Source organism: Heliangelus exortis, chromosome 8 (assembly GCF_036169615.1).
Source record: "Heliangelus exortis chromosome 8, bHelExo1.hap1, whole genome shotgun sequence".
NCBI lineage: Eukaryota > Metazoa > Chordata > Aves > Apodiformes > Trochilidae > Heliangelus > Heliangelus exortis.
In genome coordinates this window covers 3,012,689-3,037,941 of record NC_092429.1, presented here as the reverse complement: position 1 = coordinate 3,037,941, position 25,253 = coordinate 3,012,689, and the positions used below count along the sequence as shown (strand labels likewise).

At 43.9% G+C, this 25,253-nt stretch overlaps 1 protein-coding gene across 18 annotated transcripts in view; it reads left to right on the top strand.

The window, feature by feature from the left end:
- Window positions 1-25,253, top strand: part of NFIA (nuclear factor I A) — a 245,781-nt gene that overhangs the window by 6,093 nt on the left and 214,435 nt on the right. For all 18 annotated transcript variants that reach the window (XM_071749991.1, XM_071749994.1, XM_071749986.1 and 15 more), the window contains exon 2: window positions 173-704. In XM_071749991.1, the coding sequence (XP_071606092.1) occupies window positions 173-704 (532 nt within the window). The remainder of the gene's footprint in view (window positions 1-172; window positions 705-25,253) is intronic.

The following is a 25,253-nucleotide window of genomic DNA, read 5'->3' as shown; positions in this document are numbered from 1 at the left end:
GGATGCGGCGGGGTCGGGGTCTCTCGGTGAGGGGTACGAGTCCTACAGGCCTGTAAAATGTATGAAAACCGTCCTCGTTCTCAAGCTGTAGCAATTCACTTGAAAACCTTGTTTCTGGAGGGTTTCTGTTGATGGTTTTGGTGACATCGACCCTTCTCTGTAACTTTTTCAGGATGAATTTCATCCCTTCATCGAAGCACTTCTGCCTCACGTCCGAGCGTTTGCATACACGTGGTTCAACCTGCAAGCCCGAAAAAGAAAATACTTCAAAAAACATGAAAAACGTATGTCAAAAGAGGAAGAGAGAGCCGTGAAGGACGAACTGCTTAGTGAAAAACCCGAGGTAAAACAAAAATGGGCATCCAGACTTCTGGCAAAGCTCCGGAAAGATATCAGGCCTGAATTTCGGGAGGATTTTGTTCTCACAGTCACAGGAAAAAAGCCTCCGTGTTGCGTTCTTTCCAATCCAGACCAGAAGGGCAAGATGAGAAGAATTGACTGCCTTCGCCAGGCAGATAAGGTCTGGAGGTTGGACCTTGTTATGGTGATTTTATTTAAAGGTATTCCGCTCGAAAGTACTGATGGCGAGCGCCTTGTAAAGTCCCCACAGTGCTCTAACCCCGGGCTGTGCGTACAGCCCCACCATATAGGAGTTTCTGTTAAGGAACTCGATTTATATTTGGCATACTTTGTGCACGCAGCAGGTAAGTGCTTTTCCTCTATTTATCACCTTATACAATGTTTTTGGTTTATTTTGGTGCCAGGTGCTGTGCCGTGGCGGCTGCATGAGCCGGGGAGGGAGCGGGGGACACCGGTGATCACCCTCCCAGGGTGGCCAGGGGAGTGTCAAAATTACACCCTTATTTTAATTTTTTATTCTTATTATTTTTAATTTGGGCTTTTAAGGTGCAGCTGCGTAAAAGCAGCTCTGTTTTTCCTGGGGTTAACAGCGCTTTCGGGCATCCTTCACAGGTGTTATTCTAAATGTTGTCCTAGGAGGGATGGCAACTGGATGCCACTTTTTTTAGGGGGGGAAGCAGATAGTTTTTAATTTAAAAAATAAAATAAATGTTATGCACAAAGGAGTCTGAGAAGGCCAGAGGTCCTCAAGGCCCATGTGTCCAGAGTACCAGGTTTCTTCACTCCATGGATTAGGGATGAGGAGTGTAAATCCTGCAGGACTGGACTCGGGAGGGAAAGGAGGAGGTTTTTCAATAGCAAACCTAGCTTTCTGGTCTGATTGGCCACAAAGCAACCCCGTGAGTTATTCAGTGGAGAAAACAAGGCATTTAAACACCCTGAAATATCACAGTTTATACACCTAGAAGCTGAGCAAGTCTTGAAACAAATTCCTGGTTGGATAATACCGAACTTATGGGGAGGCTGGGATGGCTTTGCCTGTGATGAAAATGAAAATCTGGGGATCTCTGACTCCAGCAGAAAGTACACCGTGCCTGTGGAGCGACTTGGTGTGCTCAGAGGATGGGTAGTATGTTGACTGGATAAAATAATATTCTATGAGTGATTATAGTGCACAAAACCACACACACGTGAAGTGCTAGGCCCCTGTTTTCACATACGGGGTGAGTGGGTCCCCCTGGGTTTCAACCTGACTTGCAAGTTGAGGGGCTGGACAGGCTGGGGAAAAAGAGGAGCAGAGAGGAGAGAAATCATATTAGTAAAAACAGCTTTTATATTAAAAATATATCGGTAAGAAAACCGAGCAAATTACAGCAGCGGCGGGAGCCTGCATTCCTAATGCCTCCGTCTTTTGGAGGGGCTTGGAGAAAGTTTTGGCTCCCGCAAAGTTTTTCTTCTCTGAGAGCCTGTGGTGGTTGTTGCGATAGGCACTGCCACTGCTGTGATTTTCCAGGTTTGATCCCTGCTCGGAATTAACTTTTGAGTATCCTCACGGCCTTTCCTACAGTTAAACTGCAAAAAAATTCACTTTGCGCTTCAGCGCGATGTGGTAAATCCTGTTGCTTGGGTCTGGTGAGGGGGAGGTAGGAAAATAATGTGGAAAATTCTTTATTTACTCTGTGATTTATTATGAGGCAGAGGAAAGGAAGGATTACCAATTAATGCTTAACCAAAAGGAGACTGGGGCTGGGACAGCCCCAAGTCTATCGCTGGCCCTGAGGACACGAGGGACTTGTATCCCTTCCGCCTGCCTCAGTTTCCTTCTCCGCACATCAGAGTGGGACAGTGTGCTTGAAGTGTTTTGAGAGCCACAACTGAAAACCACCATGTACTGCCACACAGCACGCAGGTTTTTATTATTTAGACTTACATATTTTGTGGTGCTGGTAAATACTGGCCTGTACCGTGCTTCCAAAGCGGAAACCTTCTGCGGAGTGTCGAAGTTTTTAAGAGAAACCAAGGTTCTTGGGTTAGCCTGCGTGTAGGGTCCTCCAAAAACATAGGATGGGAAGAAAAGGACCAAGCCCAGGGGTGTAAGTACATCGGAGAGCTTGAAAGGATCCTCTCCCTTTTATAACAGTCAAGCAATAGACGTTATAAAAGTTCAATATTGTGATTAAGGATAAACCATCTTATCAGCACGCTGTTGGCAAACAGTAGCCATGATAGCGAACTCTCATTTTTTTTCTGCCTTCATCCTCAACAGGCAGCGATTGCAATAATTGTTCTTCGGACTAGATGTTTGCCACTGAAAGTCAGCACCAGGCTTGGTCTCATTTTTTTAAATTTTTTTTTTTTTTTTGGGTGGGGGTTGGATTGGGAGGTTTGTGTCAGCAGTAAGGCACTGGTACAGACCGCAGTGCTTCGTGTTTGCGGCCGTTGTTTGCCGATTGCACGCATCGCATTGTGCTCCTAATGCAGTAGCGTGCGCTGGCGCCTTCCCTGCTAAACCTCACTGGGGAGGAGGGCAAAATGATTTTTTTAGGAGGTGGCACAGCATGGCCACCATCCATATCACTTCACAGAGGTGTACCGCAAGCCTCGCATATGGGCTGCCTTTTTTTTTTTTGCTTTTTTCCCCCCTTTTTTTCCCGTTTTTTTCTTTTCCCCCCTCCGATGTATCCCAGCAGTCTTTGTTACACCTGAACATTGGCCAAGTTGACAGCCATTGGTTCCCGCAGACCCGCAGTAATGGCAGCTTGTGCCGGGTGCGCAACAGGAAAATTACAAAAGAGAGGGAAAAAAAAAATTATTAAGGGTCCTTTGTCTCAAACTCCATCAGGCCTCGCTCCCCAAATGTATGGACCGCGTGTTCGTAAGGAGGAAGTCGCCAGCTCAAATATTAGGTAGGCTGGTCAACTTACATATAGTGGATTTGACAAGCATCTGCTATAGTACAGAAGATTTGTAAACACTAAACAATGTTTTTACCTCCTTAAAAGTTTTGAGAAGTTGCCAGTATTGGCAGGAGGCACAGACTCCGAAACGTGCTTGAAGATACGTGCCAAAACCATTGTGACCTTTTCACCCATAGTGCTCGCTTCTCTTTTTCTTGAGTTTATTTTTTTCTTTCTCCCCACTCTTCGTTGTCTTTTTTTTTTTTTTTTTTTTTTTTTTGGGTAGTAGTCTCTTCCATGATGCCTTTATTTGAGATGACTTGGGCAGTCCCTTTCCTTCTAAACATGTCCGATAATTATTGCTTTGAATCCATGCTTTTTCTTCAGTAGGCACTATCATCTGTAAGGGAACACATGTGCACAGATTTAAATAGTGCTTCTTACAAAGCTACTGAAATCAATTATTCTCTTTAAGAACTGGCTGGAAAGAGAAAACAAAAATATGCAAATAGGCAAATACATGTCATTTTTCTTTCAAAAAAAGAATTAAAGAAAAAAAAAAAAAAAAAAGGAAGATCGGTGTTTTGTGAATTAGAGGTTGACCAAAAAATGTATTGAAATCTAGAGTATTGCTCTCAGTTTGCAGTTTCTAATCTGCTTAACTAAAAGCAGGCGGCATTTTCATACCCTGAACTTGGGTTCACTTTTTAGTTTTCACTTATTCTGCACTTGTATCAAATGACAAGTTGGAAACCATTGTGGCAAACCGTTTTCTTTGTGGGAGTCAAACAGTAAAGCTAATTTATGACCGGTCCTTTACCAGATGATCTGTATCAGAATCTACAATATACTAGGCACGTGGCAGGGTCACAATTTAAGTTGTTAAGGTCACAACCTTAGCCACCAGGCATTTGACCTTTTAGATAAAGTTAACCTTTGTTCATTAGTAGGCACTCAACCGAGAACTTTCTGGAGTTTTTTACTGCTTTGGAGTTCCCTCTGCTAATGTGATCAGATTGGAGAATAGATTTGCAATGGAAGGAATTAGATTTTGTGAGAGGTCACAGTTTTTAAAGACTTTTCCAGTGGACAAAGCTGGGTGGCAGGCCGGGAGGCGATGCTGCGGTGCCTGGTTTATTTTTTTGGGTGGCTGTTGTTGTGCGCTTCAGGGCGAGAATTAAGCTAGTGAGGTATTTGTGGCAGAGAAAATCTTTTAATCTTTCAGAAGGGCATTTAAAAATGCCAAATTTTCAGAAAAATCTGGGGAGATAGGTTTTTATTTACGTGAGCTCATTTTTCTGTTCGTGTTTAGAATAGAAGCCATGCAAGAAGTCAATCTGATTTGTGCTACTCTGAAAATATACTTAACATCTAAATATCTTCTGGGGCTGATTGCCTGTGCAATAGCATATAGCACATGACCTTGAACTTTAAGCAGACCCATTTTACATTCCCATTGGCCGATTTTAAAATATTTCTACTTGGGCCACCTCAAAGAGGCGTCGATGGGAATAACCCAAAGGCTGGTTGATGCGGAATAACCGCTTGCAAACAACCAAAAATACCCGTGGAGGTATCGGGGCAGCCCGAAAGGTACACGAGGCTTTGCACCGTAATCTTTTAGTACAATTGGTATTGATTGTTGCTGCATTAATCCTGTTAATAGCCGCAGCCGGTCCGGCGTGTTGCAGGGATGTGAGAGGTGTCCTGACAATACCGTACATCACCAAAAGAGCTGTCGCAGCGTCTCCAACTCCTGATGGCTGCTTTGCAAAAAAAAAAAGTGGAGCATTCAACGGTGGAAACTATTGCAGGCTCGTATAGGAACACAGACCATATTGTTTACTTAATTACGCCGTAGCGAAGGCTCGTTTTTAATTATTTAGCTGACTTTTCTTCCTTTGCTGTGATACCGCATTTATTATTTAATTTAAAATCAAAAGCGCTCCGCTACCGTGAGTTTTTGATGCATTTTACTTTTGTTTTGGCCACGTTATTGTCATTCCATCGTACAGTAATCCAGATAGCCGTGCTATGCAGATTGGCCAGATGGTCATGTTAACAGATTGAGAACCCACTTCCCACTGCTAAAGAGCAGGTGTAAGATCAGTGGGCTTTTCCCCCCACCCCTCCCCAACTCCGGTCCTCCCAAGTTTCAACCAAAATGCTCTTTAGACAGCTCAGAATGCTGGTTAAAAAGGGGCACGTTTCAAATGGTGTTTGTTCTGAGGAGGTAACATGTAATATATATGTTGGTTTTACATGGATCTGAAGACTTTTAAAGCATCCGTGACATTCCCTCCCAATATAAGGCTTTTGATAACCTCCTTCCAGCCTGTGACTGTTCCAGGGCACATCCAAAACGGTCCTAAAGTTTTGTTTGCAATGTCCCTAAGCATCTCTATGGGCAGATTACATTTACTCTCACCAAAAAAATACTCAGCTAGCTTTGCAGCAGGTATCTTGCATGCTTTCCCTGTACAGGGCTCTCTGTGCATGCCCAGGGGAACCTGAATACTTCAGGGTTCAGCTGAGATTTTCATCTTTGTGGGCTCATAGGGCCATGGTTTTTTTCCTCCATGAATTTTTGCTATGTTGAGGATTTCTAGTTTTGAAGAAAAAAGTGAAACGAAGACATCTTGTGGTATTTCTGCCCCCAAGGAATACCAGGAGAAGGCAGATTTTGCATTGCTTTAGCCTTGCAGAGGTACCCATAAAACATCAGTGGTGGAAACCTGGGTCTGTATCTCAGTCAGAAGAGCTGAGGAGAGGGCTGCTACAGCTCCTCCACACCCCAAATTTGACGCATCCACCTACCATGGATGCCCATGGAACGCGGTGCCGCGCTCCCCGTGTGGCACGGGGAGAGATCTCCATCTATCACCCCTTTCTGCTTTGGGGAACAGTACTGGCTGCTCTCTGCAGCCCCAAGCTGGGTGGTAGGTGACAGAGGCAGGATTTAGGTGGGGACAACTGTTCTCCCCATGTCGTGGTAACTGAGCCGGTGAGTATCCGTGATAATTGAGATACTAACTGGTGCGGCACTCGGGACGGTCTGCTCTATCACGAACCCCTGGCAGGAGTTCAGTCATGTGGTTTAGCTTTCCCCTTTCTCCAACAACAACAACAACAAATAAACACGGGATAAAGGCGTATTTCATGTTCCTGGGATGTTTTCCAGGTGATGGGTTCGGCCGGTATAAGGGCACGTTATTTCCATACCTCTTAGAGGTGCAGCAGCAGAAGCCTTTGAATGGTAAGAAAGCTGCCCAACACTGCTGGCTTGTCTACAAGCAACTGCACTTTTATATTTCCCTTCTTTTCCACCCAATGATGAATAGCATTAATTTAGATCTATTTAAGGCGAGTGTGGGAGAAACCACAATCTTTGTTGTGGTCACTGCTGTACACAGCGGGGCTGAATGTTTCTCTTGGTTGAGGCCTCAAAGCTGAATCTGAAGAACCCAAAACATCATGTCAGCTTTTCAAACCCTTCAAAGAGACAGTAGAATCCTAATTGTTCATAAAACCCTCTATTTATTATTACAATTATGTATTTTCTCCCCATTCGGATGTAAAGGAAAAGAGGGCATCCCTGGTTTTCTGTGCCTCGAGCTTCTTCACAGCTCCTCCTCCTCCTCCCCTCGATGCTTCAGATCCAGGCACTGGCCCAGGCTTTCACAACCAGCAAACAAACCCCAGCCTGCTGCTCCCTAAACCCTCAACTCCTCCCCAAAACCTTGTGCTTTGCCACACATGTCCCAGAGTTGAACCCTCAGGGGCTTGGGGAACGTCCCCTGCAGGATGGCTATTGGGGCATCCTTGTTGGGAGCTGCTGGTCCAGCTCTGCCCCCACTCCCTTCCCTGCAGGCAAGGGCTGGAGCTGCTGATTAAATTACAGGCTGTAAATTCAGGGCAAATTATTTTAGCCTCCTAACAGCAGCCGACCCTGAAGGTTTCCTTATGACAGTGAAGACTCTCAGTAGATAAGAGTTGTCAGTGGACTAAAATTCATTTTAATGGCTTTGGTTTTTCCTTTCTTGTGATTCTCCTCATTCATTTCATCTGTGGTGATTGTTAATTATCACCTGCATTATGGTGGCCACCAAAAGGCCCAGCTGGGAGCAGCACATGGGTCCTGATGCCCATGATATGTGGGGCAGTTCTGTCTCAGCAAATTCTTTGAGGGGGTTTCAGCGTTTTATGCCCCGTTGCAAGTGCAATGCTCTGGCCGATCCCCTCATCACAGCGTAATTAATTTTGAAGGGCTAGCAGTGTATTTATATATATATATAATTTTTTTTTTAAAGTGTTTTTTTTGCTAGCGTGGCTCCACGTCCCCACCCGGGGGACGGACCTGGGCACACGAGCTCAGCCCCACGCGTGGCATCGTCACGGCTGGGTGAGGAGGACGTTGGCCCTGTTAGTGTGGGCAGATTCGGGCAGATTTGGGCTGGATTCATAGCCGTTGCCTGTAAAATCCACGAGGGCCTCCATTTTGTGTGCCGGACTCTCACGTGCGAGCACAAAATGGAGAACTGCGCGGTTGAGTTTCGCCGATAGCCATGGGTGGAGGCAACGTGGTCCCTGCACCACCTCCATGCACACAGACCCACAGCAAGGCCTTGGAGGGGGGATCCTGAGCTTATACACCCATCAATTCCTCCTAAGGGTGTCTCAGTCTCTTCTCCAAGTCCTTAATATCCACCGTCCCGGTCTGAGTGCTGACCCGGCGAGCCGACGCATCGGCTCTTGGGCCAGCCCAAAGGGCCCCAAGGAGTTATTCCTTCTTCCCTGTGGGCTTTGGTAACCATCAGTGCCATTAGATTAGCAAGATAAAATCAACCCTGGTTTAGTAACACCCTATTCCAAAAGTTTCCTGGACTTCATTGTTCATGATTTGGACCTGAGTCGGGTTATTTACACATGAGGATTAAAAAGCTGCAAAGAACTGTGATTTTCTTTTTCTTGGGGGAGCTGGGGGGGGGGGGCTGAAAGCAATTAGCATATGTGGGTAGGAGGATGTGCTGCGTGTCTGCGTTCCTTTAAAATATAAATCACAGTTATTTAATTATGTTTTGAGAGGGCAGATTTAAGGATATACTGCAAAATGCATTACCTATTATAGCAGGACGATAATCTTATTAACCTTGCTTTCTACTTTTTAATTTTATTGTGCACCCTGTACAACTCTTATGATATAAAAAATAATTACCTGGAGAATACATGATGTCAGAGGTCCAAGATGACATTTATCTTCACAAGTAAGGAGACGGCTGCCTCGTGCATTGCATAGCAGCACTGGAGGCATCAGGCAGGTCCCCATCAGGGAAAGGAACCCAAGATGAGTGCCGTCAGATGCTGTTTAAGGTATCTAAGCATGTGTTTGCAGATTTGTGTTGTAGCTGAGGACCAGTTTGACCAAACTTGATGCAGTTCAGCATCCTCAGGCCTCCTGCAATAGAACTGCTGGATGTTTCACTTACCATAGATGATCAGCCAGTACTCTAGGGATGGTTCCATGCATCCATCCCTGATCCGAGTTGGATGTCCTGTTAAACCCTTGTGTTCTCCATCTCATCCCTCCTGAGGGCAGCGCCTGTCTTTCTCTTTTTTTTTTTTTTTTTTTTTTTTTCCTTTATCCTTCTCTCCTAATGTTTGATACGTGTTGATATTTCCCTCTTTATTTTGCAAGGGAATGGGTGAGGGTGATGGGTGAGGGGAAACAAATGCCATAATAATATCCCTTTTCGGAAGAATATAGTTTAATTTTGTGTGTGCGTGCAGCAGCTGCCATTGGCAAGCTGTCGTCTTTGTTGCCATGGGCTTTTTTTTTCTTTTTTTCTGTGTGTTGGTTTTTTTTTTTTTGGTTTTGCTTTGTTTTTTTGTTTTTTGGCATGCGTGCCAGAACATGATTGGATGTTCCAGCATGTTTGTGTGGTGTGTTTTGGGGTGAGATACATCTTTAGCAAAGCCCAAAATTACCTGGGGGTTTTGAGTGTCCAGGGTAGGGTTATTGGGCCAGGTGAGGTGGTTGTGCTGGAGAGGGTGATGCCAGCGTGGTACCTGGTGGCTCTTTGGTTGATCCATCAGCTAAAACTCACTGGTACACTGAATTTGTCAATGGAAAAAAAGGTTTATTTAAAAATAAACTGGATCCCTGGAGGACCATTGAGGTCTCCTCCAGCAAGACACCCCTGGGGTGCAGCAGGCGATGTGGTACCAGTCAGTGGGTTTCTCCTGTCTATCTCACCCACACACCCCATGGGAGGTCATGACCATCCCTGGATTTTGGTGATGCTTGTGGGGAGCTGGATGGTGGCACTGCTGAGTTTGTCCTACCCAAAACCCTGACTGGTGATACCCAGGGCTTTGGGAGGGGCTTGTGGTGCATGGGTGATGGAGCACACCTTCCCTGGGATGTAAAACCATCACCCATGAGAGCTACAGGTGACAGCAGCTCCTCCAGACCTGCTACCATGGCACTTAGCCCTGGCCCAAGAGCTGTAGCTCTTTGGTTTCATCCACTTGTCATAATCGTAATATTCTGATAGAATCAGTGTCTAAACAAAGTCTCTTTGCAGTGCCCTGCACTGTCCTCTCTGCTGCACATTTCTCTTCTCATCCCAGCCACTGTCACCCTGTGTTAAGTGCAGTTGGACTCAATGATATTAAAGCTCTTTTACATCCTAAATGTTTTTATGGGAGAGCAGGAGTGCTCTTCAGAAACCCACCATGCTGCTGCGGGGATCGTCTCTAGGTGCAAAATTGGCAAACTCAGGAGAAATATTTCACAGGAAGGCATCACAATGAAGCACTCCTGGGCTCGGACTGGTCCTAAATCAGAGCACAGGATGAGGGGAGAGCTTTACAGGGTGAGCACTGTGCACAGTCTGCTGAGGGCTTCAGGAGAAAGAAAGGATGAAGAACTAAATGCAGAGTGTTGAGGCAGCCGCATTCGTGTATTTTTCTGCGTCTACCGATTTGATCTTGTGTGTGAGGTACAGACTCTGAGCTTTGTCATAAACATTGTGTCTAGTTGAAGTTCCCATTTTCCTATTTAAAGACAGTCCTTGTGTTACAAAATACCTCCTAATGCTTTGAAAGAACTAGGAGCCCCTGTAAAGGTATCAAAGACAAGTTAGAAAGTTGCTGCGTTTATTGTCAAGCTGAACACTTACTGGAGATTTTAACCCAGAAATACATCGTGAGTCAGATTTCATCTGAAGGATATTCACTGGAAATTTTGTCTGCTCTTTTTCACCCAATATGCTTTCAATTTGATATGGCAGAAAATGACCAAATCCCTAAATGATGCTGGAAACTTAGGGTAAAATTTAAATTTAGTTCAGTTCTTTGTTTTTTGCGTATTTTTTTGTTTTGTTTCTTCATTTCTGTCTTTCTGGGGGTTTTGTTTGTTTCCTCTTTTAAGGCAAAGTAGTTTCAAGTAAATGAATTCTTTGTGTCAGGATGCTTTTCTAAAGCTCAGCTATTGTTGGGATCCCTTTTTGGGAGGATAGTGCTGCAATGCTTTATTGTGTGTTGGTGAGGACTTTTCCTGATGTGATAAGGACTTTATTAAAAATAACCAACAAACCTATTTACAGTTATTTCTGTGTTAAAAAGTAGTTGTTGCTGAGCTAGAGGATAAATCCTACATAATATTTGAAATCTTCACAACCAGCTTGTCTGGCTATGGGAGGATTTGCTTCAATAGCGGCCAGACCCTTGTGACTGTAGGTTGGATATTGCTCAAAAAGTTGAAAAAAGCCCCAGGGCAATCAGGTAAGAAATAGGATTTTTTTGTAGACAGGATTTTTATTTTTTTCCTCTAGAGAAGGACATACCAGCTCCACCAGTTCTGCTTTGGGTTCTTCTTCAATGCAGTTACAACCCCCCAGCCAGGATGCTCTTGGGGGTGCACTCTTGCATCTCAGAAGTGCAGACTCAGAGTGTTTGTTCTTTCTAATGTGGGCACATAAGCAATAATATGCCCAGAACCCACTTTTAACGTGGACATGATTTCTTTTTCTGGTCAAAAGGTGGTAGTCAAAGTTGCGATGGGAACTGAGGGAGCAGATCAGGTTTTTTTCTGCTTGCACGGGCTTTAGTAATAAACTTTGTTATAAAAAAAAGTGGTTTGTTTCAGCAGTGAACAGTCCCGGGGCATGAAGCCATCTGCCCATGGGATGGAGATGGTACAAGCAGAGTCCCTGTCCCATGACAGACCGTGGTTATCTGGTGTGATCCTGTAGGGTGCCAAGCCCAGGGCTGTTTGTGTGCCGTGAGGTGGGATGCTCACCTCTCCCTGTGGTGGGCTGAAGGATGCTGTGGGAATGGCCCTGAAAAAGCCCAAATATATAGGGTTTTCATTCCAGAGTGTCCTGTTGGTTGGAGAAGTTTTCCATGAGATGGGTTGCTGAGAAAGTCCCACTTTTCTCCCTGTTCCTGGCTGAGTCTTCCCCTGCTATTGCCCTTTGCAAGCAGCTCCATTTGCCTGGGGCTGAGTTATCCTCAGCCCACGATGCAAAGTCAGGACGTGCAGGGCCTTTGGAAAGAGTTTGAGAAGAAACCAGGATGTTTCTGTGCAGGCTGTTCTGCAATATAGAGCAGCAGTATCTTTGCATCGATAAAAATTAGCTTTAAAAGCCTCAAAAAACTTTTCCTGCTTGCACAAGCAATATCTAATATTGATAATATTTCCTCATTAAAAGGGATGAAGGATTTATCAGGCAGTCTTGCTTATGTACTTTTTTTTTTTTTTTTTTTTTTTTTTTTGAACAAGCTTCATCTACCTTAGCAACTTCTCCGGGGAACTTCCCAGCTCCACGCCAGGGCCCCTGGTGCTGCTCAAGGATGGGTCAGTGGCCAGGGAGTCATTGACCTACAGAGATTACTGTGATGACCTGTTTGTTTGGATTACATATAATTTTTTTCATATTTAAAATTAAAAAAAAAAAAAAAAGAAAAAAGCAAGAAAAAAAGAAAACAAAGGAAGTACAGTGCTGTGCACAGAACAGTTATTAAAAACAGTTGGGAAGCATATAAAAGGTACTGTTTGTGTGAGAAACGGGACAGCTGTGATGGTCTATTGGGAAAGTGTGTACAGATGGTGGTAGGGAGGGGAATGATGACTACATGGCTGATAAATGAAATACAAAAAGCATTAAATTGGTGATCTTTTTAAAGAGTACATTTTTGGTTAGCATTTTTTTTGGTGCATCATTAGGGCTCTTTGTCTGCCTCTTATTTAGCCAGGAAGTGCGACTGTCTTCGCACATTTGTGGCTCTGATTTTGTTTACAAATAAGGAGTCTGTTTAATAAATCACATACCATGCAATTATTAAAGAAGATAATTAAGTGCACGGTTTTTCTCTATGTTGGGAATGGCATGGAATTGTCCTAAAGAACTGACAATACCACAAATGCAGTTGGGCTCGAATTAGTTATGGTAACACGTGGGATTTCCTGGAGCCTAAACACATTTCTTTGTTTTGCAAGAATTGGAACCGGTGGCAGGAGCTGGGTTTGGGGAATGAGGCTTCAGCGTTTTGAAACCATGGAAGGCAAATCCTCACTATTTTGCCTTTATTTTAATTTAGTTTATGGTTCTGAAGGTGGTGGCAGCCAGTGACTTGTCACAGTATCTTGGGAATGCTGGGGCTCCTCCGGCCCCACTGGAGCATCTTTTGGAGAAGGCAATGAAGGAAAGAGGGAGAAAGAATCAGGGATAAATTTTTTCTCTGTGGTTCACAAGAGAGGGATCCCCTTCTTCACATGTTTAGTAGAGCTTTATTACTTCCCTTATCCTGGAGTTCGTTGATTGAGGGCTAATGCAAAATAAGGCAAAACCTGTGCATTTCTGCACACTGCTATGAAGTAGAGATGGTCACTGAAATGCTCCAAAACCTCAGTGTGGGGAGTTTTTAAACTAACAGACTAAATAATCCCTCTGGCGTTTCAGTTTCCAGCTGAAATAATTCCTGTTTTCCCTTCGCCTTCCATCTCACCCACCCGTTGCTTCGTGTTCCTGCTCATTGTTTCTGGTGTGCCATCAGTAAACGAAAGCATTTTCCTTAATAACAAACAACCTTTGGTAACACCAAGATTTTCTGTGAGCCAGCACAGTGTCCGGCCACCTCGTGAGCCCCGGTGTCATTGTCCCTTCCTCAGGGGGGACAGACCCCCAGCAGCCTCTGTGCTCCTTTTCAGGTGCTGCAGAGAGGGGGTTCAGCAAACCTTCACTAGAAGAACCTGCCCAGAGGGGATTTTTTCTAAGCCCTGTTGGTTGCAGGTTTATTGATGCTCTGAATTTTCTTGATTTACAAACCTTCCAAAAGTTTTAACACACCACTCTGGGGATTATTTGCTGTTCTGACATAGGATCACAAACTCCTCTTGTTACCAGACTTGATGAACCACATGTTTCACTGTGCCTTTTTATTGGGCCAAGTAAATTTCCTCTGCATTTTCTTGAAATGTAGAAGAAAAGAAAGATTTTTGAAAAGGTTTAATGTGAAGAAAATGTATGACAACTTGATATATTGCTCGGGACTTCAGTGCAGTAATTGTAGGTTGCAATTTTTTATTTTATTTTTTACAGATGTGTTGTATTAAAAAGAACAATAGACAAAGAGATCTATAGCACAAGGATGGAGAGGCCATCTTGGCCAACATCTCCGAGTTTGTTCCAAATTTAAATTATGAAATATCACAAAAACATATTCAGTGTAGTAAAACTGTACGTTTTCTTGGCTGATCAGATCCCGAGTCCTTTGTGGGGTTTTGTCCACCTTGTCTGTAACTACATTTCAACTCTTGCAAAGGAAGCAGTTCATTTTTATTTGCACGTCAGGGTGAAGGAACAATTTAGCAATATCTGAGCATGTATGAAATGCCTGGTTGAAGGTGGTTCCTTGTGAAAAATGTGGTTTGGGTTTTTTATCAGTACGAACGTGCGCTCTCTGATAGCTTCACGTGGTAGACAAGTCCAAGAGGTTTTCTAGGAGCTGCCCTGGTGGGTACCCCAGAGGGAGCAGAAACAAGCAACTCTTCGTGATGCTGTGCTACCTCTGGGTGATACCAGTGTGGTTTAGGTCCTGGTCTTGCAAACAGCAACCACCAACACAAACTTGTCAGACGGAGGCACAAATGAGGATACGTTTTATAAACACAGGACATCCCCTACTCCTTTTCCGCAATGCGCAAGGCCTCCACTTACCAAACCCAGTGCTGGGAAGCCAGATTTCTCTGCCTGATTGCATAAAAGTCGATTTACCCACCATCCTTGAGAGCAGAATTAGCCTTCAAGTTGCTTGGGCTGAGTGTGTGTATCTCCTCCAGAGCCACATTAGGGCAGCGGCTGCGGAGTCCGCTCCCTGTTGTTCAGCCGCTCTTTCGGTTTCTCCTTCAGGATGTGCTGCCAACCATGAGAGAGGGGGCAGTGACAAAATATAGGGGTTCTCTGGACACTGCCCTGAGCTTTGAGAGAAAAGGTTAATTCTTACGGAAGCAGTGATTTGTGTCCTCAATTTTACACTCAAAAAAATAACCCTGTAACGATCGCAGGTGACAGGAGAGCCCTGGCCGCGTTGTACTTCTGTGATTTATAACTCGTGTTCCCAAACTTCTATTTTTTACTATTTTGTTTTTTGCTGTAGGGAACTTGGTCCTTCCCAGAACAGGAGACCCTCAGCTTCATTTGAGATGGGGTAGTGCCCATCCCACAACCAGAGCCTCGTCCCCAGCAGGGGCTTGGTAGAGCAGTGCTGCTCCCATCACTAGACAACAGGAAGGCAACTGTTAAAAGTGGAAAACTATTAAGGAGTCAGGTTTTTTTAAGTTTTTCTTTTTTTTTTATTATGCTTTAGTGTTTTGTTTAAGTCTGATCTTAATTGGTTGATTAATATAAGCAAAGTCCTTTTCTCCCCCCACCATCTCTACAGATGGCAAATGGTAGGTCCCAACTGTCATTGTGTGCAAAAAAGGTTATGGTTCAAAGTCAGAGATACAGAGATACCACGATAATCAATCATAGGAACTTGTCTCTCTGTGCCCAGCCAGGCAAAAGTTAGGCTTGGTAGTAATATTCCCCTCCAAACCCATCCAGAAGGCTTTCTCTGCACTTCATTTTTTGGGGGGGGATGAGTTGCTGCAAAGTTCTTGCTGCCTGTTTCAATAAACCCAGGCAGAGCTGCTGGTGGCCATGGTGCTTGTTTGTGTGGCTGGGACTTTCCTTCTCCTCAGCATCTTTCCCCTCAGCAGGGTCTCTACAAGAGCAGGAGGTGCACCCTGTCAGCCTCACAGCTAAAAAATTAGCCCAGAAGAAATAGTAGCATAGAGAACAGCATAGAGCAACATGCCTGCTTTAGAGAATTAACTTAAAATATAAATCTTTTAAACTTTTTTTTTTTTTTTTTTTTTTTTTTAATCTAAGAGGATGATTTATTAAGGCTAACTTCCTTCTCAGGATGAAGCATAGAATTATGTTTCTGGTATTGATCCATAAAGAGGATTTGCATTTTATTCATACTATAAAAGTGCTTTTAATGGAGACATCGTGGTAATTGAATTTATACTGTGTGTAACTATCGAAGTATCTTTTTAATTATTTTATGTTATGTAATACAATAACTAAATCTCAAGCCTGTGAAAAAGGATGGCTGTACTCTGTCCTTAGGAGTAACATATATAGCTTTTAATATTCCAGCAGTGGAATGCAGTTAAGGACATTCTTTATTTGAGGGGGAAAAAAAAAAAGAGAGAGAGAGAGAGAGAGAGGAGAAAGATTTCATTACATTCAGCACAGTATGAGACTAAGTCAAAGTAGTTTTGCTAATTAAATTCAATTGCTATCCATTAGACCAATGGAATGAGATGAATCTACCATATAGCTGACACAGCACAGGTATGCAATTTGGCTAAATGGCCATTTCTGAGCTGCAGCGAGCGTTTCGCCGCTCGCTCCTTTTCCCAGCCTCGCAATTTCTGCGCGGGGAGAAGTCAAGCGGCCCCCGACACCTCTCGGGGAGCCCGGACACGTGTTTGGATGGGCAGGATCACCAGGCTGGGCATTAGCTGCTCATCGACTCAGAATGCACTGGAGTGAGTGCATCCAATCCGAAGGCAATGGGGAGATGGGTGGTGGATTTTTTTTTTTCACCCTGAATTTATTCCTGGCTATGTGTTTTCCTTTCTCTGCCCATGAGGCTGCCTGGAGTGGGTTCCTTGTGTTGCATATAGCAGGAAAACAAGTCCGAGTTAGCAAAATGGCTTAAAATGCAGCGAGCAGGGTGCATTTGCTGGCTTCTTGGCATGGCATACTACTTGGGGGAGATTTTATATGTCAGACAGAGAAGTCTCCTAGCCTGGTGAAATGACAAGAATACCTCTCAAGCATTGGCGGAGGCAAAATTTTGACAGCCAGCAAGCCTGTGATGCTGCTGAGCGCACAGATTTACACTCCCTGCCAAGACTAAAACGGGCTAAACCCAAAAAGGGTATCGGGGATTGTCACTTTAGGAAGAAATAACACCTTAGTGTAATGCATGAAGGCATGGGCTGCCGTCGGCATTCCGGTGCTTTTCTTTCCTGGGATCTTGCAGGCTCGCACTTAATGGTTGGTGGTGTCGGGTCAGGACTGGCAAGATGGAAAAATAAAAAAATAAACTTACAAGGCAACTGGGGTGAAAAATTTTGTGCCTCCCCTGCTTTGCTGCTGGAGCTCAAGTTCCAGTTTTGCCTCTCAGAGCAATTCTTGTCAAAGTCTGGGGAGTTCAGTGTGAAGGAAGCCCCTGAACTTCACTGTCTGCTTCTGATTAACCACTGCAGTGTGTTTTCCTTCAAGCTATACTTAGTGAAAGGAAAAAAAATAAAGTTGGGCTGAAAAAAGGCCCAGCAGAAACTGATCATTTAAGCTTCTCTTTGCTATATGGTATCCTTAAATTTCCTTCCTAGCGCAACCGGCGATGCTTTTTATGATCAATCTTTGGGGTCAGGGTATTTGCTCAATGGAATCCAGACAAATAAATGTGAAGAAAAGCATCCTGCTTTAAAAGAAGGAAACAATTAAACCTCCTACTTTGTTATTTACAGTAACTACCTTTTTTTAACAATTGTAGAAGTTCGAATGAAAGTAGCAGTGTGAAGAGGGAAATGTGGGAACTTTCATTTGTCAAGACTTTGCATTTCTTCTGCTTTATAGCCATCAGAAAAAAGAGATTGTTGTGCATTCGATTAAATACTGCCAGTATGATTAATTTAAAGGGTTACATTTTATTGAACCCTGGTGTAGATGTTCTTTGTCAACTCACATTCACTGCTAGTTAGAGTGTGTGTCGCATTTATCAAAACTTTCTGGAGCCCCTCTCACCTCATTAGCATGTGAATCTCTATTGAGCAGTTAATGTCCGTTACAGCGAGAGTGCTCAATTCTTGTTTTCAATAAGCCAGTTGTAAAATGTCAGACTGTCACTTACAATATAAAAAAGCAAAAATGATGGTATTTGTAAAAATGTTATCACCTCATAAAAACAAATTGTAAAGACATGAAAGTGATCTTGGTATGCTTTGCTTTCAGAAGTGAGTTAGTACAGCTGCTTTAAATACCAGTTGTCTGGATTCCCACACTTTCCTACCAATGGAGAGGTTTACACAAGCATAATTTAAGTTACAATTACCCTAATTAACATCTCATTTGCATAAATTGTTGAAGTCAAAACAACAAAGAATTGCTTAAGAAGCTTAACCCTATTTGTCCAAAATAAAGAGATGAGTTTTCACTTTGCAATCAAAATTGGCAGGTTCATTATGTCGGAGATAGAATACAAACTGAAGTTATACTATTAATTAATACTTTACTTTTTTATGATCAAGCTGGGCTTCTCCTATTTACAAGGTGCAAGATTTCAAAACATCCTGCTCTTGCCATCAGAGGTGCAGAACTGTCAGGTGGGGAATCCATAGGGTGTTTCTGGGGCTGGTAAAAGCCAACTCTGTCCCTCAGCCCTCTCCTCTGCACACATGGGCAAACCTGAGCTTCTTCTGCTCTGCCTGGGACAGGGACTGGGGAGGAGATTGCATCCAATGTGAGCTGAAAGAGTTGGACGGGCTCATAAAATGGTGTGAAGAGGCCAAATGACAGCAGTGACAATAGCAATGGCAGGCAGGGAGACCCCTTGTCTTCCTGCTGCAGAGCTGGCTGGTCCACCTGGGTTCCCCAAGTGCTTTCAAACTTCCCGAGGCCACTGCAAATTTTAGTCTCAATCTCAAAATGCAGAGAAGAAGAGCTAGGAGGTAAAGTATCAATATTATTTATTTAGTAAAAGCACAATTAATCTTCCAGTTTATGGCTTTGAAGCCTTGGTCTAGAGGAGTTTCTGGTACTTGTGGGAGTGCAATCCTGTATCCTGATCCGTGGCCTTTGAACATCTGACTCCTGGTCACCGCTGCTGTGGGCAAAGCCGATTGCTGGGGCTTAGGGCAAAGCTGCTGAAGACAAGGGGAGTTTTTCCCTCAGACACTTGCTGCCCTGGCTAGATTAAAACTGTTCTACTGTCCAGTCCTGCTGCTTTTCTGTATCTGTTAACCCTTTGCTGCAAAAAAAAAAAAAAAAAAAAAAAAAAAAAAAAAAAAGACCATTTATGCACCTTTGCTGCTGTATATACACAAGGTGATGCACAGTTATTGATAGGGGTGGTACATGGAGTGATGCTTGGGGTTTTTAGCAGGGGTAGTGACTGGCAGAGGGTGTTGATCAGCTGTCGGGTGCCAGGGCCATATTTTCCTTCCCTGGGTGATGTGGTTGCAGCTTCATTAGCTATGTCAGGGTAAATGTATGTTAGCCTGATGAAACTCCTCCTGCATCCCCGTGATTTCACATCCCTGTGGTTTCCCATCCCCTCCCAGCAGTGCCCTGGGGATGGGGATTTATCCACTGGTGTCTGCAAGTAGGTGCCGATCGATTGAGCCGTGCCGGAGGGAATCAGGTCCCACGTTGGGCTGGGTCTTACCCAGAGGCTGAGGCCGTCCTGAACAGTTTTGCAAAGAGAAGATCTCGGTGAACTTTGAATCATAATCCAGCTGAACCAAAGATGAATCTCACCTCCCAGTTCTGCATATTCTTTTTTTAAAGATTGCATTATAATGGAGCGGTTGACTTTCACGCTGTGCTCTTTTTTTATGAGCTGGTGATTACAGAGTATAGGGTGCTTACACTCTGAACATGAATGAATCTGCCAGTTCTACTACAGTTACTCTTTATAAAATAACAAGGCTTACCAGGTGGCAAGAATTGCATAATTGAATTGGACTGAATCCTGGTTTTCCCAACCCAGAGCGGTTACACTTAGAAGTAAATTACAATTAAAAGAGACAGAATGTTTCCATTGTATTAAGAATCCTTAATAGCAAACTTTTCATCCATAAGGCTCTGTTCTCTTCCCGAAGCGTGAGAGAAATTGCTCTATGTGTCTAACTACCATTAACACTAATGGGAGCAACATACATAAATCCCTGCACGGAGATGGCAGAGCAGACCCCAGATGCCTTTAAAGAGGAAAGTGCTTGTAGGGGATGAATAGAGGCACACGAGTCTGTTGGTCCCTGAAACATCTGCTCTGGAAGTGTGTAAGGGCTCAGTTTGAGGTGCAGTGTTTTTGGAAAGTTGTCTTGAGTTTCATGAAGAGCTGCCTTGTGAGACCAGCCCTCTGCTCTTTTGGCTCGGCTCTTCCTCCAGGGCACTGGAGATCCCTAAAGCAGATAGGAAGATGCCACGGACAGATTTGAATGCCGCTAAAACCACTATTCATTTGAGTCTTTCAGTTAGGAAAAAAAAAAAAAAAAGAACAACCCAGCGCTGTTTGCCAAGAGTACCCGAGCTCCTCAACTTGTGCTCACCACTTCCTACCCTTTGGAGATGGGGATATTGAGAACATCTGTCTCCCAATGCGATGAGAAGAGGATAGTCTGCTTCCTTCCCTCCTTTCCAGAGGACCTTGGGGTTTCCCTGCCTCTTCATTTTCTTATTCCCCTTCTCCCTGGGATGCCTGTCAACAGCAATCCTCATCCAGCTGTGCGGGTCAGGCAGCACAAGGAGCAATTCCTTCAACCACCCCAAATAGCCAGGAACCACCCCTCCCATCCCTGCCCTGTCCCAGCCATTTGTGCACAGGGGCCCTTCATGCCATACAATATTCACTCTGGGAGGAGAAGATCCAGATACAAACCTCATTTTTATTCCAAACCTGGTTCTTCATGAACTTCCCCGGTCTGCTCTTCTTGATGGCGATGCGATGCACTGTCACCTTGCCATTAGGGCTGGGTAATTAATAGCTGCCTAATAGAAGGGAATGTTGTTGCTCAGCAAAATGAATGATGTGCACGAAAGGGAAAGCACTAGAAAGTGAAGCAGAGCTGGAAAGTGTTTAGCAGGGGAAATTTCTTCTTGCCCTTCACTAGGAGAAGGTCCCAAGAAAGTTAAAGCATGATCACATTAATCAGATGCAGTGGCACCACACAATATTCTGTGTTATTTGGCATGAACTGCATGGCATTAAGTGATTCAAATTATGTGTTTAGCTGCCATAATTTTTTGGTGATACTCTGGGTTGTCTTTAGGTGTTGGTTTTTGAGTGTCTGAATGTACAGGTTGGTGAAGGCTGAATGAAGCCCTTTTCTCTGCTGGGTGAAATCTGTTCTCATAGACAGGGAGAAGGGAGCAAGTTTTGAGTGAGTTTATTACAATCAAGGCTCTCCAAAATAAAACTGAATTAGAGGCCTTTTTCTCTTTTTTTTTTTTTTTTTTCTGGTGTTTTGTTTTGCATGTACCCTTTCACAGGACACATATTTGTTTACTTCATCATTGGTCACCCGTGGTGTGATCTCTACAAAGCCATTGCAGGTGTACCTGTACCAGTACCTAGCTCTCAGACCCATCACTTACTCATGCTTTTCTCATAGCTGACTTTTTTGAAGAGGAGCTGCATGCCATGGGGAACAAGACAGCTCCTTTTGCACCTCCACTGTGACAGATTTTAACCACTACTGTAGTCATGAAATGGCCCCAACATACCGACAGCTAGTCAAAGACCAGCTGTGTTTTTGTAAGGTCTGCTTGGAACAAGTTGCAGTCATTTTTTTCTGTCTCTTCAGAAGCCCTGACTGACATGAGCATATATAATGTCAGAAATACCTTTATTTGATTTTTTTCTGTCCTGGTACTGTGGTGTAATTAGCAGGTTCAGACTTGCTCGTGCTCTTTTCAAATGCAATTCTTCTCAGGGAAAGAAATTAAAACAAGGTTGGTGATGTAGCTTTTCTCAGCCACTCAGATGAAAGTAAGTGGAGGTTACAATTATTCAAAAGTACTTAGAAAAGTGTTGAATATGGTAATCTTTGCTAGGAGAAAGCACTGGACGGGTTAAAGCACGTGGCTGGAAATGTGCAGAGGTTGGGTCCCTCTCCAGCTCCTCCACAGCCTTTCTTTGTGGCCTTGGGCAAACTTCTTTAACTGGTTCCATAATAGTATGGTTTGTTAGGATTAAAAGTGGGAGCGCCACTGTTTCTTTTTTTTTTTTTTTTTTTTTATTTGCCTACTTAAGATTTTAAAGTTTCCAGAGCATAGACACCACGGATTTGTGCGGCACCCAGCCCAGCTGCAGCAGGAATACTGCTATTATCACTATTACTGGGCTTGCAGAAGACACCAGTGTAGGTCAGACTTTGTAACAGTGATGTAGGAACTTATTTAAACGTACCAAACTATAAAACTGTCTGGTGTATTAAAAAATGAAAGTAGATGACACCCGCTCCCTCGCTGCCCATCTGCTCAGACGGACATTGTGCCCGGGATAATGCTGCCCTTGTTCTCCTGAACACGGCAGTGTTTTCTCTGATGGTCAGGGCTGCAGCCATTCCTGTCTGTGCCTCCACATGCACCTGCACAAACCCCTGAGATTTCCAGTGCCTTTTGCTGCAGACGTATCCCTTTAGAGAGGAAGTATGTTAAAGTTGTGGAAGAAGGATAATTTTTGAGAAGGGAGTGGTAGGACCCAACCCTGCTGTAGGGTTTCAGAAGCACTCTGAGATTTGCTCTGCCCTAGCACACAAATAGAAAGTCACTGTGTGACTTTTTGTGAGAAATGTTGGCTTTAGATGACCCAGAACTCTTTTTGAGTTTTGCAAAGTTAAAAAAATTAAAGATAAAGGCCATTATCTTTTACTCAGCACGTGCTTGGAGTCTCTTTGTTCAAAATCAGGTGAAGGGATACAACCAGGAGGTTGGTGTTGGGTCTGTACCCCATGACTGCTTAAAAGTCTTCTAGAAAATCTGAATGATGAATATAAAGGGGGCAAATTAAACCCATGAATGATTTATCTTGCAGACTAGGAGGAGGGGGCTCATACACAGCATTGGGCATCATCAGAGTAACTGTGCTCAGGGTTTGTTCTTCTCAAAATTGGGGTTTGAGTTAGGTACAGATGTGATATGATGCAAGTGAGAAACTCAACAAAGAGGGTTTCTAGTGGGACAGCCCTGGGCACCTATTTGGGGTGGGTCCAGCTGCTTCTTCTCAAGTGCCATGCCAGTTTCTGTGTTTCATCAGGGCTGCTGAAATCCTCAGTGGGTACTGTCCCCATAGCATCATCAGAGAGGCTGTAGCTTTAACTATAGGGTGTCTGAAGGGGACAGACTTATTAACAGCAAGACTTGGAAAAAGGCAAGGGGAGAAGGTGTTCTCCTGGGAAATAGCCATCAAATAGATACCTAGCTTGAGATCTTGTTGAGTTTATTTAAAGTGAAAATTAAAAGAGGGCTTCTTTCCTTCTGGAATCATATTCACTTTGTTATTAGCACTTAACCACTGGTGAACACACTTAGTAAGAGGAGCAGATCCATAACCATAACATTTTTCTCAGAAGCCAAAGAATTTTCATGTCCAAGAGCGACATGTATCATAAATAGACTGTTTGCAGTAGACTTAAATTATATGATGAGCCATATAACAGCAGTGCATCTATCATGTCAGAAGCCCCTGCCAACCATGTATGACTACTGTTTGCTTCTCCTCAGGTGGTAAACAAAGTTTTCAGCTGACCTACTGTTTGGTTGTTGCCCTGAAACACAGATAAGCAGCACTGCTCGTAATGCTGTAGTAGAATAAAATCTGGCATAAATTTGCCTAGAAAGCAGAAAGAATGCATGAAATATTATTTCTTAGTTCACATACAACTTTTTTTTTTTTTTTTTCTGCCAGCACGGCATGTAATATTGCATTAGTAATAAAAGGGGGTTTATTCCTGCTTCTGGAAGGGTTCATATTCCAGTCGGGCCGTCGAGGCAGCATATATCAAATGAACATCAAATTCTTTAAGCATGAATTACATATTCTAAATTAATGGCCTGAAGGAACACAGAAAGTGCAGAAAGTGCCCTGTATCTTATCAAAATGCCCTCGAGATTGCCCCTGGATTCTGCAGGACTTGCAGCAAGCCCCTTCTGACCTCAGGATGAATGCTTTAACCTAACACCTGGAAGGCACATCTGGGTTCCCAGGATGGACTGAGCCTTCACCTAGGCTTGCAAATGGGCTGTTTGGAGGTCTGTGGATCAGTATAACACACTGTGGGCTAATTTTCCAGTGCCTAATGGGAACGTTGTGCATGGCAGCCAGTTGTTTGTTTGTCTGCCTGCTCCTCTTCTCCCTCCTGCCCTATTTATATAGGCACACATGCAAAAAATATGAGCCTTAAAGAAAAATGTCAACCATATGTAACATACATGGAGATTAGTGACAGTAACAGTGAATTCATTGTGGTTTTGGCAGTCAGGACACCATCCAGGCCATATTTTAGAGTTTTAGACAAATCCACATGTATTCCAGAGATTGCTGTGGATTTTCAATATGTGTGGCTCATTAGATACGCAATCTGCCTGCTATTCTCTCCTGTCACACAAAGCTGGTGGCAGCAAACTGGCATCTTGGAGACATTGGTAGCACTACAGATTTCAGAATTAATGCCAGCCTTGGGCATCCTGGAGCTCTGCACCCTCCTGTGGTTCTTGCTTGGGGCGAGGGGTGCCCATGTCCCACAGTTGGGAGATTAGGGACAAGCCCACAGGGGTTGGGTTGGTTACTGTTCTGCTTTTCGATTGAAATCCAGCTCACATCTCCAAATTATTGTCCTTAAAGAAGCAAAAGGTAAAAAGGTTGCCAGCTGTGAACTCAGGTTTAGCTTTTCCTGCAGCACGTAGACCAAGCTACAGCTTTTGTGCGTTGTTCATTTTTTTCTTTAAATATTAAAAGAAATTTCTTTTTCATATTAAATCCTTTTGGGGGGGGCAATAAGTAAACACGAATCTCAGATTCCTAATTTTTTTCAGATGCGTAGTTTCTTCTGTAAGTCTTAGCAGCTCTACACCCCTGTGAATGTATCCTTGTAGCTCTGTTGCTACCAGCACAAGTCTAATGATCACGTCTACATGTGCACCCTGAAAAAGTACGGGTTCAGTTCATGGAAAAGTTCTACAACTCTTGCCTAAGCCCGTCTGAGTTCAGGCGAGGCTACATCCGACGCGGGGCTGAGTGCTTAAATATAGGTGAAGGCAATTCTGGTCTGCTAATTTCAGCAGAATGTTTCAAACAAAGTGTTACTGTTTAATCTGGGCACATGACGGGTGAATGGATGTTTGAATGAAATGACATAATTGTTGGTTAGCCTGTGTAATTTGGAGAGTGTTCGCACAAGTTTAACTCTCTCTCTGGAGGCAGGGGATCCTCCAAGAGCTTTCCCTAAAGGCAGATCCCGGCCAGATCCCATCTCCCTTTGCATGTCCCAACTTTCCAAATGATGGGCTGAGGCTGGCTTAGCACGACGTTTTGGTTCCAGAGTATTATCCTTAACCCCTCTCCTCGCGTCGTGTATGATATTTAATGCGTCATCTTTGTTTTAAACAAACAATACACAAGCTGTTGCTGGCAATGGTGGGAAGCTGG